Source organism: Panthera tigris, chromosome D4 (assembly GCF_018350195.1).
Source record: "Panthera tigris isolate Pti1 chromosome D4, P.tigris_Pti1_mat1.1, whole genome shotgun sequence".
NCBI lineage: Eukaryota > Metazoa > Chordata > Mammalia > Carnivora > Felidae > Panthera > Panthera tigris.
The window spans coordinates 1,252,172-1,269,403 of record NC_056672.1 but is presented as its reverse complement, the minus strand read 5'-3'; the positions used below and the strand labels follow the sequence as shown (position 1 = coordinate 1,269,403).

The 17,232-nt window shown below is 43.1% G+C and overlaps 1 protein-coding gene across 9 annotated transcripts in view; it reads right to left on the bottom strand.

Moving 5' to 3' along the window:
- Positions 1 to 539: 539 nt before the first annotated feature.
- Positions 540 to 17,232, bottom strand: part of WNK2 (WNK lysine deficient protein kinase 2) — a 130,839-nt gene continuing 114,146 nt past the window's right edge. For all 9 annotated transcript variants that reach the window (XM_042963862.1, XM_042963864.1, XM_042963865.1 and 6 more), the window contains 2 exons: positions 3,343 to 3,448; positions 540 to 726 (listed from right to left, as the gene is read on the bottom strand). In XM_042963862.1, coding sequence (XP_042819796.1) covers positions 701 to 726; positions 3,343 to 3,448 — 132 coding nt within the window. In that variant the 3' untranslated portion in view covers positions 540 to 700. The remainder of the gene's footprint in view (positions 727 to 3,342; positions 3,449 to 17,232) is intronic.

Sequence of the window (17,232 nt, the reverse complement as noted above, 5' to 3'; positions counted from 1 at the left end):
AGCCTTGCCGGGGCCAGCAGGCCTGCCCCTCTCCTCAGTGCCCGTAGCTTGGATGCCCACCCTGTGCCCAGAGGAGGAGTGTCAAACCTCTGAAGACACAGCAGGAGAGCGCCCTCCCCCTCCCCCCACCGCCGGTCAGCAAAATGAACGGAGCTGTGTGCACCAAGGCCCAAATCTATGCAGCGGGAGGGCCGTCACCAGAGATGGGCACTGCTGCTCAGCCTCCCGGAGTCTGGCGCCACTCAGGGTGTGACGAGGAGGCTAACTCTCTGCAAGGTGGTGGGGGGACCCTGTCACCTGTGTGGCCTGTCCTGCTGCTGTCCCAACCCAAGGACCCTGGGCTAACAGGTGCACCGTAAAGTGCCACGTAAACGCAGATGTTCACTACCACACCAGGAACCCCTCGGCCAAGGGTGTCCCCAGACCTTGTCTTGCCGCGCGGTCCCAGGAGATTCTCTGGCACCCCTCGCTCTCTCCCCATGTCTCTGGCCAGCGGACAGGAGAGAGCTTGAAAAACCAAAGTCCCTTTTCCCCCAAAATATTCTTTATTCTTGCATTACATTTGTGTTTCCAGTTGTGAATAAAAAATGCTTAGAAAGTGGTTACAAAACAGCGTGAACTGGACACGAGGCGCAGACTCGCCTTCTCCACGTGTGACGACACAGGGCCTGGCGTCGGGGTCGGGCTGGCCTGCCTGGGCTCAGTCGGGCTTCTCACTCTCAGAATCTAGAAAACAAAACCGCCACAGCTGATTACAGGCCCAACTCGGTCACACAAGGCCCTGGAACGTGGAACAGTGTTGCCAGCACAGACCTACTCCTTGGAGAGCCGGTGGCCCGTGACCCTCACATTGTGCAGGCCCCAGGCAGCCTCTGCCATCTGTCCGGCTTCTGCACGGGGTGACTGCCCAGGACCAGACAGGACTTCCCAGCACCTGCACATCTGCAGCGTCACACTCCTTGGGCACAGTGAGAGAAGCAGCAGCCCTGAGGTGCACTGCTTCTGAAAAGGGGGCTCCCCCTCCCTCCAAGAACACGGGCATAAAGCCTGACCACCTCAGCTGGCTGGGGCAAGAGACACCGCAAACCTTGAGTGTGTGCAGGGCACGTGCAGCACAGACCGCTGAGCATGATGCCATCAGGGGCGGGTTGGCTACAAATAGCTGCTGAGCGCCACAAGGGGCCCCCAACAAACCCGCACCGGTCCTACGAGCTTCACCTCACCTCCCAAGCCTACGAGCCCAATGCTGATCCAGGAGAAGGTACAGAGGAGCCCACCCCCCGCCCCCGGTTCTGTCCACGGGGTGAGTCGTGCCAACTTGGCTTTGTGCAACTTCAGCCAACATGGACAGGGGTCAGGTACCACTTAGTTGATCAGACTCACATCCTCCGTGGGGTGCAGCCCACTGCATGTCTACATGCAGTTCAAGTCCAGAGTAGTTGAAAGCCGAGCAAACAGGCCTGGAGGCAGCAAAGCTGGGTCCTCAGGTCCCACCTGGTGAGCACCCTGTGCAGAAGACGGGGGTCCTGCCTAACATCCCACTCTTGCCCCCTGACCCAGCTCAACATCCATCACATGTGGCTCCTGCTAGGAACACAGCACCCACCGTTCAATCCCCAGGCCCCCTCACTGCCACCCCAACCTCCTAGGCCAGGTGTCCATGGCAGGGGTGGAGCTGAGTGCTAAGCTGCACCCGGAAGACCCCGGATGCTGGCCGGTTCCGCTCTTATGTGGGCAGAGAGTAAGGAAAAGATGTTGTTCCACACTGTTTTCAAGCAAACATGTTTATTTTCCTCCTTCGTATATACAGTCTCTTGGGGATTCCGTGCCACTGACCATCCACGTACAAGGCCAGGACCCCAAATCTCACCTCTGGTGCAGCAGTGGAGAGGGGGGTGCATAGGAGAAAGGCAGCTTCCACCACCCCCAGGACCCAGGCGCACGAGATTCTCCACCAAGGGACTGAGGGGCACATTACAGAGAACAGAAATCTCTTACTACAGCATCGCGCCCTGCATAATCACCTAAGAAACTCAATTCTAACCGAATTGATGGAATAACACATTTAAAATAATTCAGCCAGGTCTAGTGAGGTCCCAGAGTACAGCAGAACTATATAGTTTTCACAGCTAGGCAGCCCAAGGCAGCTGCCTTCTGATAGGAAGTGGAAAAGATCTTGGCCATGAGGAGCGGGGACTTCAGCTCCCACGGGGGGCTATTTGGTGCCCATCTGGGAGGAGTCTCACCGAAATCTCCAGAAGGGGAGTACTCACGCCACAGGCAGGGCAACCTGTGTGCACACAGCAGAATGAGACCCAGGCCTCGCTGGAAACGATGAAAAAGGAAGAACGGCTGGCAGGAGGGTCAGCAGAAACCCAGAGCTGAGGGGGCGACGGGGCCTCTGCAGGGTGGATGCCCTGCCTATACCCCACAGGCTTTGGGTCAAGAGGGTGTGGCTGCTCATCTAGCACTTTCCAGCAGGCTGTGCACAGCCAAAAGCTGCTGCTGCTGTTTCTTACTGAGAGACCTACTGCTGCCAGCAACACTCTGTTCCAGTAACCACATGTCCCTGGGCAGCCTGTCGGCAGCATGCAGAGCCCTGCAGCCGGCGGGCAGGGGTGAGGATAGGGGTGTCCATCTGTCTGTGATCTGTGACCACAGAAGCCCAGAGAGGCCTCATTTACAACAGAAGTCAGGTTTTAGTTTCAGATTTATAAACCATTATCTCTGCGATTTAAAATGGGAAATAACAATATCAATGCACAAGCCAATTATAAAAATGAAATACACCTTTTCCAACGTACGGTTTTTTTTTTAAACATTTCTTTCCATCAGGGAACAGAAAAGCTGGAATTCAAGGCACTGTACTTCTGCAGGGAGATTACAATGTTCTAACCATCAGTTCAAGTACAGGAAGTGGGTGCGAAGGCTGCAAGTGTAAACCATGGGAACGGAAGAAGGAACAGGGTCTGCGGCAGTAAAGGAAGCAAGCGTTGCTGCCCACACGCTGGCCCCTCACCAGGCACCCATGGGCAGGCGGGGCAGAGGCCAAGCCATAAGCTGGCTCCTCCGGACTGCTCAGTTCAGCGCATTCCAGCGGCCAAGCGGGAAGAGAGGGCTATGTGATTCGCAGTCTGGGACCAGGCGCGCTGACCACAGGTGGCCGAAAGAACACGGGAAGTGCAGGCATGCCTGCCGCACCCAAGCCTAGCCCCCTGGCGGGTCTCTGGCTGCCCACCTGGGCTGCCCAGGGCCCCCAGGACACTGGAGCCGGGAGCAGGATTCCGTAGTGGCCCAGAGGCTGCGCACAGGGCGGGGCTGGTAGGCCAGAAAGGGCAGTACCTGGCATGGGCAGGCCTGGGGTGGTTCCAGGAATGGCCGCGGTGGATAGAGGGCTGGGCGCTGGGGCCAGACATGGTGTCCCCACTGCTGCTCGAGAGGCGTTCATCTACAAGACAAGAAGAGGAAGGTACGTGTGGCTGCCAACAGCTGCCCCTCCCAGGGGTCCCCACAGATTCTCCATCCTCGGCAGAGAGTAGTCTCCAGGACCTGCCATCGGATGCCTTCTAATGGCTGATATCAGAGAGACAGCATGCGGCCGGGAAGCAGCCAGTGCCCTCTCTTGCTTCTTAAGCTACAGCCTGGCCACCCCTATGCCCCAGCTGTCCTCACAGAGCAGACCCTGTGGGGCCTGAGTCCTGAGGATGCAGTGGTGAGTGACTGCACACCCTACCCAAGGGCCTCCTGTTTGGTCAGGACCTTTATGTAAAGACCACAGCCTGGGAGCCTGTGGCAGGGCAGGCCCTCCACACCCCAGAGGAGAAGCAGCATGAGGATGAGAAAGTGGAGATGGTTGGTGAGATCAGCATGGCCAGGATACAGAAAACAGGCCACAAAGAGATTACAGCCTAACTTCAACTCTCAAGGTGCAGACAGATCTAATAAAGCAACCAAAGAAAGACAGCACAGCCAAATGGAGCCGGCCCCAGAAATGCAAGGCTGCTGTCCTGGCGGGTGTCACTGCCCCTTGACCCCAATCACACACCAAGGGAGGACCCCGTCTGATGCTCTCCACAGATGCAGGGAGAGTGGCTGAGAAGTTCCATACTCTTTCATGGAAAACACAGCAACCAAGGCTGGAGGCTGCCTCCTCCATCTGTGAGGACCTCTGTGGAATCTGCAGCCAAACCTCCACTGCTTTGAAATGCTAGAAGCACTTCCCCCGCAGCTCGCTCTCCTCCCAGTCCGCACTGTGTGGGAAGTCCCAGCCAAGGCAAGAAAAGGAATAGAGTCATAGACTGGAAAAGAAATGAAACCATCCTCATTTGCAGAGGAAGGACTGTGTTTGGAGAAAACCAAAAGCCTGTACAAACTGATTTCTAGAACTAGCAAGCAAATGTAACAAGATGGCAGGATACAAGGTACAGAATTCTATACACTAGCAACGAACAACTGGGAAGTGAAATTTAAGAATACAATTTCCATTCGCATTCCAAAACATCAGTTACACAGGAATACATTTCACGAAAGATGAAAGATGTGTAACACCTACAAAACTTTGCTGAGAGAAAATTAAAAAGACACAATGACACAGATGCCATGTTCATAGGAATACTTAGGACTGTTAATATGTCAGATTTCACCCAGTTGATCAACAGACTCCATTAAATCTCAATCAAAATCCCAGCAAGCTATTTTATAGAAATAGGCTGCTTCTAAAATGTGTATGAAAGTATTAAGGACCTAGAGAAATCAAATTCTTAAAGACTGATGCTGGAGGTTGTATTGTACTAGATATTAAACTTACCATAAAGCCGCAGTACTTAAGTATACTATCATAAGGATGAAAGAATTGCTCAGTGGGACAAACCCGTGAGTTCAGAAATGGATCTACACATACACAACCACCTGACCAACATCTGTACGATTCAGTGTGGAAAGGAAGGTGCTACAACAACCAGATATGCACAAAAGGAAAAAACAAAAGACTTGATCCCAACATTAAACCATACACAAAAGTTCATTTGAAGTGGCTTACAGGCCTCAATGCAGCAGCTAAAACTATGAAGGTTCTAGAAAAGAAGACAGGAACATAATATCGGGATTTGAAAGAGGCAAAGATTCCTTATATACACACAAAAAATTAAATCATTGTATAAACTGGACCACAACAATATTGAAACTTTTGCCATTTCATGTTCACCATTAAAACGATGAAAAAACAAGCCACAGACTGGTATAATGTAGCCATAGTATATAATGAACTCACTATTTAATAATCAAGAGATAATTCAACTTTTCAAAAGTAAAGATCACTGACCAGGCACTTTACAAAAGATGGCCAGTAAGACTATGAAAAGGAGCTCAAAAGCAAATGAAAACAATGTAAGAAACCAACTGCTAGGCCTCTGATTCTTTTTACAGGTAAATTTTCAAATAAAACATTCCACACACCTTAAAAAGCCAAAAGACAAAGCAATATAAAGGAAAACTATGTAAAACAGAACTGTAAAATACTATTTGAAAGACAAGATTGAGAATTTTGGCAGAAAGCTGGAAACTTATAAAAAAGAATACAGCAGACTTCCAGGAAAATGTTGGGAGTAGGAGGATCCTAAGCTCACTTCATCCCAGGATACACCTAGATAACATCCACATGGGTGTAAATAACCCAGAAAGTGACCCAAAGACTGGCAGAACAGACTGTCCACAGCAAAATACAGAGAAGAGGTCACAATGAAGCAGGTAGTAAGGGTGGAGACATGGTCAAGATCCAGACAGACTCTCAGGACTTTCTGCAGGAGGGAGGGATGCCTCAGGCCTACAGAGGGGAGAGAAACAGACCCTCACCCCAGGCACAGAGAACCCACATGAAAGTCAGGGGGCACAATTACACCAGTCCTTCAAATCAGCAGGGCAGCACACCCGGGACTTCAAAAATTGGCCAGCTCAGCTGTGGGAAAAACCTGGAGGGTCAGGGGAAACTGACCCCTACTCTTAGCACAACAAATAGCCCTCCTGAGATATAGCATAAAAGCAGTGGTCTGAAAAACGCCTGAGTTCTAGATTTACTTACTAATCTCAGAGTATGTGCTGGAGGGGCAGGGATGTTTGGAAGACTTTTCCAAAAACAAAAGAGCTGGCGGGTGCCATTTCCTCCCCAACCCGCAGCCTAGATACAGACACCCATGGAAACCAGTGCAGCACGAACACTCCACCTAGGTTGCTAAATAGCATGCTCCACCCCTGCACTCTTCTGCAGATACCTACCTCTGACTGGACCACCTTCCACGCCTCTGATCCCCTCCTACAGCTGACCTGCACAAACCTTGCTAACACCACACACCCCACCCCACCCTCGTCCCCATGTTCTCCCACAGACCTGCCCCTCCAGTACACACTTGACCGGAGCTGATCATAGCAGTGCTACGAGTCTGGCAGTGTGCAGGCAGACCTGATGGGCCAGCACCACTCCAAAGTGACTCCTGCCAAGGGAGAAAGGATGATCACCACATATAGCAGTCCCAACTGTGGTCCCAGCTAGGGGCGGACATCTGGTCTGACTGCAGTCCCTCTCACCAACAAAAGCTTCCCAGGGAACAACACAGGGAAAGCACTCTGCAGTTCGGTGCTACTACATTTCTGGCAAATGCCTGGTCTGATGCATTTCAAGCCCAAGGCTGCCCTGGACTGGCCCACTAACAATACAGGGACCACACTCTGCCCACAACAGGCAAAGAGCCACTGCAGACCACCAGTCTGAAGGAAAAAGCGGCTTAGCCACAACAGTGGGGTATACGCAGCACACACAGGAGACACCCCTGCAGCTCCAGGTTCTGGAGAACAGGGGACACTGCAGTACATGCCACTATAGGACCCTCTTCCTCATAAGGACCACTACCTTAAGCAGGAGATGTAGCTGACTTTCCTAACACATAGAAGCAGACACAGAGAGACAAAACGAGGAGACAAAGGAATATGTCCCAAATGAAAGAACAGGACAAAATTAGAAGACAGCTGATTGAAGTGGTTAAAAGTAATATGCCTGATAGAGAATGTAAAGTAATGATGAAAGAGGTACTCACTGGACTTGAGAAAAGAGTGGAGGACCTCAGTGAGACCCTCAACAAAGAGACAAACATAAAAAAGAACAGAGATGAAGAACTCAATCACTGAAATTAAAAATACACTAGAGTGATAAATAGTGGATTAGAGCAAACAGAACAGAGCAGCAACCTAGAGGACAGAGGAATGAAAAGCAATCTGGATGAAAAACTGGAGAGAGAAAAAGAATAATAAAAAATAAATATAGACTTAGGGAACTCAGCAAACCATCAAGTGCAGTAGTATTCACATTACAGGGATCTCAGAAGAAGAAAAGAGAAAAGGGGGAAGAAAAATCTTTCTATCTCAAGAAATAATCACTGAAAATGTCTCAAATCTGGGGAAGGAAAGAGAAATCCATATCCAGGAGGCACAAAAAGCCCCCAACAAAATCAACCCAAGTAGGTCTACTTGGTCTACACCAAGACACATAAAATTCAAATGGCAAAAAGTAGTGATAAAGAGAATTTTTAAAGCAGCAAAAAAAGAAAATGGTTACATACAAAGGAAACCCCATAAGGCTATCAGCTGGTTTTTCAGCAGAAACTTTGAAGGCCAGAAGGGAATGGCATGCTGAAGGGGAAAAAACAAAAACAAAAACAAAAAAAACATGCAGCCAAGAATACTTTACCCAGGAAGGCTATCATTCAGAACAGGAGAGATAATTTCCTAGACAAACTAAAGTCAAAAGAATTCATGATCACTAAACCATCACTTCACCCCATCCCATCCCTTCAACCATTTCTTCATCCTTAGAAATATTAAAGGGGACTCTTTGGGTGGAAAGGAAAAACCGTAAGTAGGAGGAAGAAAAGTAGGAAACACAAAACCAGTAAACTTAAGTATATCTATAAAAGTCAGTCAAAGGATATATAAGAAGATGTAAAGTATACATACCTAAACGTGGGGGCAGGGGGGAGGGAAGGAGTAAAGAATCAGTTCACACTTAAGTGACCATCAACAATACAGACTGCTATATACAGAAGATGTTATATATCAACTTAATGGTAACCACAAATCAGAAACCAGTAACAGATATGCAAAAAACAAAGAGAAAGGAATCCAAGTCTATCACTAAAGAAAGCCAGCAAACTGTGAGAAGACAGCAAGAGAAGAAAGCAACAGAGAATAACTAGAAAAACAACCATAAAACAAGAAACAAAATGGCAGTAAGTAGATACCTATCACTAATTACTTTGAATGTAAATGGACTAAACACTCCAATCAAAAGACATAAGGTGAAAGAATAGATAAAAATACAAGACCCATCTATATGCTGTCTACAAGGGACTCATTTCACACCTAAAGACACCTGCAGATTAAAAGTGAAGGGATGGAAAAGCATTATTGTGCAAATGCATGTCAAAAGAAAACCGGGGTAGCAATACTTCTATCCAACAAAATACACTTTAAAACAATGACAGTAACAAGAGACAAAGAAGGACATCATATACCCATAAAAAGAGCAATCCAACAAGAAGCTATAACAATTATAAATATGCACACAGCATGGGAGCACCCAAATACATAAAGCAGCTAATAACAGACATAAAGGAAGTAATCGATAGTAATACAATAATAGTACAGGACTTTAACACCCTACTAATAACATCAGTGAAGAGATCATCCAAAGAGAAAATAAACAAAGGAATCAGTGGCTTTGAATGGTACGTTGGACCAGATGGATCTAACAGATATATTCACAGTACACATTTTTACAAGTGCACATGGAACATTCTCCAGAATAGATTACATATTATGCCACAAAACAAGTCTCAACAAGTTCAGAAAGACTGAACTCATGCCATGCATCTATTCTGACTACAATGCTATGAAAGCAGAAATCCAGCAGCAGAGAAAAATCTGGAAAGAACACAAATACACAGACTAAATAGCATGCTACTAAACAATGAGTGGGTCAACCAAGAAATCAAAGAGGAAATTTAAAAAATACATGGAGACAAATGAAAACACAACAGTCCAAAATCTTTGGGATCCAGCAAAAGCTGTTCTAAGAAGTTTACAGCAATACAGGCCTACCTCAAGGAGCAAGAAAAATCTCAAACAACCTAACCTACATTGAAAGGAGCTGGAAAAAGAACAAACAAAAATTAAAACCAGTAGAAGGAAGGAAATAGTAAATATCAGAGCGGAAATAAATGAAACAAATTAAAAAAACTAAAAACAACAGTAAAACAATAGATCAATAAAATCAGGAAGTGGACTCATCAAAAGAGAGGGGGGTGGGGAGGGAAAGTGGGAGAGGAATCAAGTAAAATCAGAAATGAAAGAGGAGAAATAACAACCAACACCACAGAAATAAAAGGATTATAAGAGAATACTGTGAAAAATTATATGACAAATTGGATAACCTAGAAGAAATGGATAAATTCCTAGAAAAATATAGGAAATTTGAACAGACTGATCACCAACAATGAAGTCATGTCAATAATCAAAAAACTCCCAACAAACAAAAGTCCAGGAACAGATGGCTTCACAGGTCAATTTAACCAAACATTTAAAGAAAAGTTAATACGCTGTCCTCAAAATTGTCCAAAAAATAGAAGAGGAAGGAAAACTTCCAAATTCATTCTCCAAGGCCTCTCTCTACAAGCATTACCCTGATGCCAAAACCAGATAAAGACATCACAAACAAAGAGAACTACAGGACAATATCTCTTAACAACATGCAAAATCCTCATCAAATACTAGCAAAATGAATCCAAGAATACATTAAAAAATTATGCACCACAATCAAGTGGGATTTATTCCTGGGTTGCAAGGGTGGTTCAGTATTCAGAAATCAATCAACATGATACATCACAAGAGATATCATACTATCAACAAGAGATATCATGCTATCAACAAGAGATAGCATAAAAACCATATGATCATTTCAATAGATGCAGAAAAAGCATGATGAAACTCAACATCTATTCATGAAACAAACTCTCAACAAAGTGGGTTTAGAGCTAACATACCTCAAGATCATAAATGCCATATATGAAAAACCCACACCTAACATCATATTCAATGGGGAAAAACTGAGAACTTTTCCCTAAGATCAGGAATAAGACAAGGATGTCCATTCTCACCACTTTTATTCAACATAGTACTGGAGAGGTCCTAGCCACAGTAATCAGACACAAAAGATGACATGATAATATCACAGAAAACCCTAAAGATTTCACCAAAAAACTGAACTGATAAACTGTTTAAAGTCAAGTTGCAGGATACAAAACCAATATACACAAATCTGTTGCATTTCCAGACACTAATAAGAAGTAGCAAAAAGAGAAATTAAGAAAACACTCCCATTTAGAACTGCACCAAAGAGAGTGAAACACCTAGGGAAAAAAACTAAACCAAGTAGGTGAAAGAACTGTACTCTGAGAACTATAAAATAGTGACGAAAGAAACTGAAGATGACACAAATGGAAAGATATTCTATGTTCATGGACTGGGAGAACAAGTATTATTAAAATGTTCATAGTACCCAAAGCAATCTACACATTTAATGCAATCCTTCTGAGAATACCAACAGCATTTTTCACAAAACTAGAACAAGTAATCCTATTGTATGGATTTGTATAGAACCACAAAAGACCCCAAATAGCCAAAGCCATCTTGAAAAAGAAGAACAAAACTGGCAGTAGCACAATTCCAGATTTCAAGATACACTACAAAACTCTGGCAATCAAAACAGTATTGTACTGGCGCAAAAGTAGACACATAGGTCAATGGAACAGAAGAGAGAGCCCAGAAATAAACCCATGATTATATAATCAATTAATCTCTGACAAAGGAGGCAAGAATATGCAATGGGGAAAAAGACAATCTCTTCAACAAGTGGTGTTGGGAATGCTGGACAGCTACATGCAAAAGAAAGAATCTGGAACACCTTCTCATATCATACACAAAAATCACTCGAAATGGATGAAAGACCTAAATATGAGACCTGAAACCATAAAAATCCTAGAAGAGAACATAGGCAGGAATGTCTCTGAGATTGGCTATAGCAACAGTTTTCCAGATAATGTGTCCTGAGGCGAGGGAAACAAAAAGCAAGATAAACAATTGGTACTACATCAAAATAAAAAGCTTCCTGACAACAAAGGAAACAGTCAACATAACTAAAAGGCAACCTAGTAATGGGACAAGATATCTGCAAATGATATATCTGATAATGGGTTAGAATCCAAAATATAGGAAGAAGTTACACAACACCAAAAAAGAAAAATCTAATTAAAAATAGGCAGAATACGCTAACAGACATTTCTCCAAAGAACACATATAGATGGCCAATAGACATATGAGAAGATGATGTTTAACATCACTAATCATTAGGAAGATGCAAATCAATGACATACCACCTCACACATGTCAGAATGACTAAAATCAAAAACACAAGAAACAAGTGTTGGTGAGGATGTGGAGAAAAAGGAACCCTCATGCAGTGTTGGTGGAAATACAAACTGGTGCAGCCACTATGGCAACAGTATGGAAATTCCTCAAAAAATTAAAAATTGAATTTCCCTACAATCCAGGAATTCCACTACTGGGTATTTACCCAAAGAATATGAAAACTAATTCAAAAATATATATGCACCCGTATGTTTACTGCAGCATCATTTAAAATAGACAAATTGTGGAAGCATCCCAAGTGTCCACTGATAGATGAATGGATAAAGACTAGGTGGTCGGGGCTCCTGGGTGGCTCAGTCGATTGAGCCTTGACTTCGGCTCAGGTCATGATCTCGTGGTTTACAGGTTCGAGCCCCGCATCAGGCTCTGTGCTGACAGCTCAGAGCCTGGAGCCTGCTTCGGATTCTGTGTCTCCCTCTCTCTCTGCCCCTCCCACCTCACGCTCTCTCACTCTCGCTCTCTCTCTCTCCCCTTCAAAAATAAATATCAAAAAAAAATTAAAAAAAAAGACTAGGTGGTAGATACCTACAATGGAATATTAATCAGCCTAAAAAAGAATGAAATCTTGCCTTTTGCAACAACATGGATGGGTCAGAGAGGGTATAATGCTAAGTGAAATAAGTCAGAGAAAGACAAATCCCATATGATTTCACTTATATATGGAATTTTAAAAACAAAACAAAGAAAGAGACAAAAAACCTGACTCTTGACTGAGAACTGATGGTTACTAGAGTGAGGTGGCTGGGGGGGATGGGTGACATAGGTGAGGGGATTACGAGGACACTTATGATAAACACTAAGAAATGTACAGAATTTGTGAATCCCTATATTGTACCCCTGAAGCTAATATAATACTGTATGTTAACTATACTGTAATTTTTTTAAAGGGTATAGCAGATGTGGATGGTGATTTTCAACTTAAATAATAAATTTAAAACTCAATGAATAAGATTAAAAGCAGTATAGACACAGAGACAAATATGGTGAACTAAAAGATGTGAAGAAGGGGTACCTGGCTGGCTCAGGGGGTTAAGCATCCGACTCTTGATTTCGGCTCAGGTCATCATCTCACTGTTTGTGATACTGAGCCCCATATCGGGCTCTGTGTTGACAGTGCAGAGTCCACTTGGGATTCTCTCTCCCTCTTTCTGCCCCTCCCCCACTCATATTTTCTCTCTCTCTCTCAAAAAACATTAAAAAAATAAAAGATCTGAAGAAGATACCCAAACTAAACTATGAAGGGACAAAAGATTAGAAAATATGTAAGAGGGACACCTGGGTGGCACAGTCAGTTAAGCATCCAACTTCAGCTCAGGTCACGATCTCACAGTTTGTGAGTTCGAGCCCCACGTTGAGCTCTCTGCTGTCATTGCAGAGCCTTCTGATCCTCTCTGTCTCTCTCTTTCTCTGCCTCGCCTGTTTTCTCATTAAAAGAAACAACAACATTAAAAGAACAGCACATTAATTTTCACATTAAAAGAAACAACAACGACAACATGTAAGGGACCAAGGACAGAGTTATATGGACTGGAATATCAGCAGAATAAGAGGGAGAGGAGAGTGGGTCAGCAGTATGGGAAGATATAATGGCGGAAAAACATCCATATTTGATTGAGAAATGAAACTGTGGAGTCAAGGAGCCCTTTGAAGTCTAAGCAGAATAAAAATGTATATTCTTAGGCATCTCATAATAAATATTCTAATTAAATGAAACGTATTAGAAGCCAGAAGAAAAAGAATTATCTTCAAAGTAACAACAGACTGGCAGCTCACTTCCAAGAAAAACAGGAAAGCCACATAACAGCACAATGAAAATATCACAACGCTCAGAAGATTGTTGCTAACCTAGAATCCTATACCCACTGAAAATATCCTTCAAGAATGACAATGACATTAAGACATTTTTAGACAAAAATGGAGACATAAGTCATTGGTACACATATATTAAAGGAAATCCTGATGGAAATAGATCCTAGAGGGAAGATTAGTGGCAAGAAAGAATGATGGGGCACCTGAGTGGCTCAGTCGGTTGAGTGTCCAATTTTGGCTCAGGTCATGATCTCACAGTTTGTGAGTTCAGGCCCTGCATTGGGCTCTCTCCTGTCAGCATAGAGCCTGCTTAGGATCCTCTGTACCCCTCTCTGCACCTGTCCTGCTCATGCTCTCTCTCAAAAATAAACATTAAAAAAAAAATGAAAAAAACAGTAAATATGCAGATATAGGTGAATATTGACTGTATAAAAAATGTATTGTGAGACTGAAAGTCTATATAGAATTGAAAGAAGTTAGGAGGACAGTAAAAGCTATTAAAGTGTTTTGTGGCCTTTCCATTGTCTGGGAAGTTGGTACAAGAAAATTAGACTGTGATAATTTAAGGATGTATGCTAAAGTACTTAGAATAATCATTAAATGAACAGGAAGAGAAAGTTAAATTTCCCAGCTAACTGTGGGAGGAAAAAAAGAGTAAGAAAATATATCTAAGAGAGAAAAAGGAACATGGAACAGATAGGACAAATAGAAAACATATAAGGGATTTAAGCTAAAACATACAGTTGGCCCTGAACAACACAGTTTTGAACTGTGCAGGTCTACTTATAATCAGAGTTTTTACAGTGCACTACTGTAAATGTATTTTATTTCTCATTATTTTCTTAATATTTTTTCTCTAGCTTAGTTTATTATAAGACTATAGTATATAATACAACATAGAAAATATGTGTTAACTAACTGTTTATGTTATCAGTAAGGCTTCAACAGTAGGCTATCAGTAGCTAAGTTTTAGGGGGGGTCAAAAGTTATATGCAGACTTGACTGAGCAAGGTTGTCCACTCCCTTAACTCCTGAATTGTTCAAGAGTCTGTATATGCAATTAAATTAAATGTAAATGTAAATGTTCAAAGTTTTACAACAATTATATGCTGTTTACAAGAGAAACATCTGAAACAAGGATATAGAAATACTGAAAGTAAAGGATAGGAAACCATACCATGTAAGCAGTAACCCAACACAAGCTAGTGTACCTACAGCAACTTCAGACAAACTAGATTTAAAGGCAAAAATCGTAATAGAGGTACTTCATACTATTAAAAGTTCAACTCACAAGGAAGACAGTAAATCTAAATATGAACATACCTGATAACCTGCCCTCAAAATGTACACAAAAGAACTGCAGTAAGAAATCTACAAGTCCACACCATAGTGGGAAATTTTTTTAATTCCTCTTTCAATAACTGAAAGAATATTCAAAAACACACAAATCTCAGCAAGAATGACATAAGGAAAATGAAGGAGTAGGCAGCTTCAAACTTCCATGCCTTCACAGAAATGGTGAAAAGACAACCAGAAACCATCAAAACTAACTTTATCAGAACTCCAGAAAACAGTTAAAGGTTTATGGCAATGAAATAGAAGTAAAAGACAAATCAAGAAAAAAGCAAATATTTAGAAGCTGGAAAGCACTGTGGTGTTTTTACTGGCCCCTGGCCCTCCCCGCTTCCTAGCTTTACAACTGCCTTGAAGAGGGCAGCCTGTGTTTCCAGTGTGGGAGCCTGGCCCTTGGTTCCAGAGGGAGCAAAGCTCTCACTCACAATTTATTGTGTATGTCTATTATATCCTGTGTAAAGGCCACCTGAAGGACTGACACAAGATGCACATATCTGTCTGCATATATTTGGAATTCTCTAAGGGTAGAAAAGTGGCAGGTATTGCTCAAAAACATTGTAAGGCAACTTAAAAATCTGCAGTTGCTTGGGGCCAAAGACTACAAACAAGATACACATAGATTGCCTAAAAGCCTGAGTAGAAAAGCATGGGAGAGAGTTTCTTTGGGAAATGAGGGTACTGAAAAGTATGTGTGTGCTGGGGAATTCAGAGAGCCATGTGCATGTCCAAGGCAGAATACACTGTCTGTCTGTCTGTCTGTCTGTCTCTCTCTCTCTCTCTCTCCCTCTCTCTCTCTCTCTCCCTCTCTGTCTGTCGCACACACATACAACTCAGAAAACTCTAAGCTCTCACCATTATTCAATGCAAGCAAAAGTGAAGGCATACGCAAATTGTAAATGGCCTGGCTAAGCGTTCAAGGAGTCCTCCTAGCCCTGAGCCAATCTGTAAAGACTGGGAGAGGTGTTTAAGCTCCTGATATTCAAGCAAATCTCAAGCTAATATAACCTAAGCCTTCAACAAACAAAACCAGCAAATAGTGGAAAAGAGGAGAATCTAATTTCCAGAATTATTAATTATAATATGCAAATGCCTAGTTTTCAACAAGAAATCACAGATCATACAGAGAAACAGAAAAGTACAGCCCATTAAAAGGAAAAAATTAACAGAAATTGTCCTTGAGAAAGGCTAGACATTGGACTAAGGACTTTAAAGTGGATGTTTTAACTGTGCTCAAAGAGGGGTGCCTGGATGGCTCAGTCAGTTAAGCATCCGACTCTTTTAAATATTTATTTTATTTTTTATTTTTTAAAATTTATATCCAAATTAGCAAATAGTGCAACAATGATTTCAGGGGTAGATTCCTTAGTGCCCCTTACCCATTTAGCCCATCCCCCCTCCCACTACCCCTCCAGTAACCCTCAGTTTGTTCTCCATATTTATGAGTCTCTTCTGTTTTGTCCCCCTCCCTGTTTTTATATTATTTTTGTTTCCCTTCCCTTCTGTTCATCTGTTTTGTCTCTTAAAGTCCTCATATTAGTGAAGTCATATGGTTTTTGTCTTTCTCTGACTAATTTCACTTAGCATAATACCTTCCAGTTCCATCCACGTAGTTGCAAATGGCAAGATTTCATTCTTTTTGATTGCCAAGTAATACTCCATTGTATATATATACCACATTTTCTTTATCCATTCATCCATTGATGGACATTTGGGCTCTTTCCATAACTTTGGCTATTGTTGATAGTGCTGCTATAAACATGGGGGTGCATGTGTCCCTTCGAAACAACACACCTGTAACCCATGGATAAATGCCTAGTAGTGCAATTGCTGGGTCGTAGGGTAGTTCTATTTTTAGTTTTTTGAGGAACCTCCATACTGTTTTCCAGAGTGGCTACACCAGCTTGCATTCCCAAAGCATCCGACTCTTGATTTCAGCTCAGGTCATGATCTCATGGTTCAGGAGTTCAAGCCCCCACATTGGTCTCTGCACTGACACTGCAGAGCCTGCTTGGGATTCTCTCTCTCCCTCTCTCTCTGTCCCTCCCCCTGCTTGTGTTTCTCTCTCAAAATAAGTAAACAGACTTAAAAATTTTCCAATTAATAAGCAGAGATTAGCAGAATAGTTAAAAATGCATGGTCAATCTATGTGCTATCTACCAGAGACTCACTTTAGATACAAAGACACAAAGAAGTTGCAAGCAAAAGGATGGAAAAAGAGAGCTGGGGTGGGTACGTTACTGCCAGGCAAAACTTATTTTAAGTCAAAAAAGGTTATGTAAAAAGACAAAGATCATATATTGATAAAAGTTTTGATCCATCAAGATGTAATAATTATAAATATATATTTATCTAAAAACACACCCCAAATTATATGATGCAAATGTAGAACTGAAAGGAGAAAAAAGACAGTTCTACACCAGCCATTGTAGACTTTAATACTCCATTTTTAATAAAGAACAACAGGACAAATCACTAAGAACAGACCTAAGGAAGCTCCCATAAGCCAATTAGCACTAACAAAACTATCCAACAAGAGTAGAA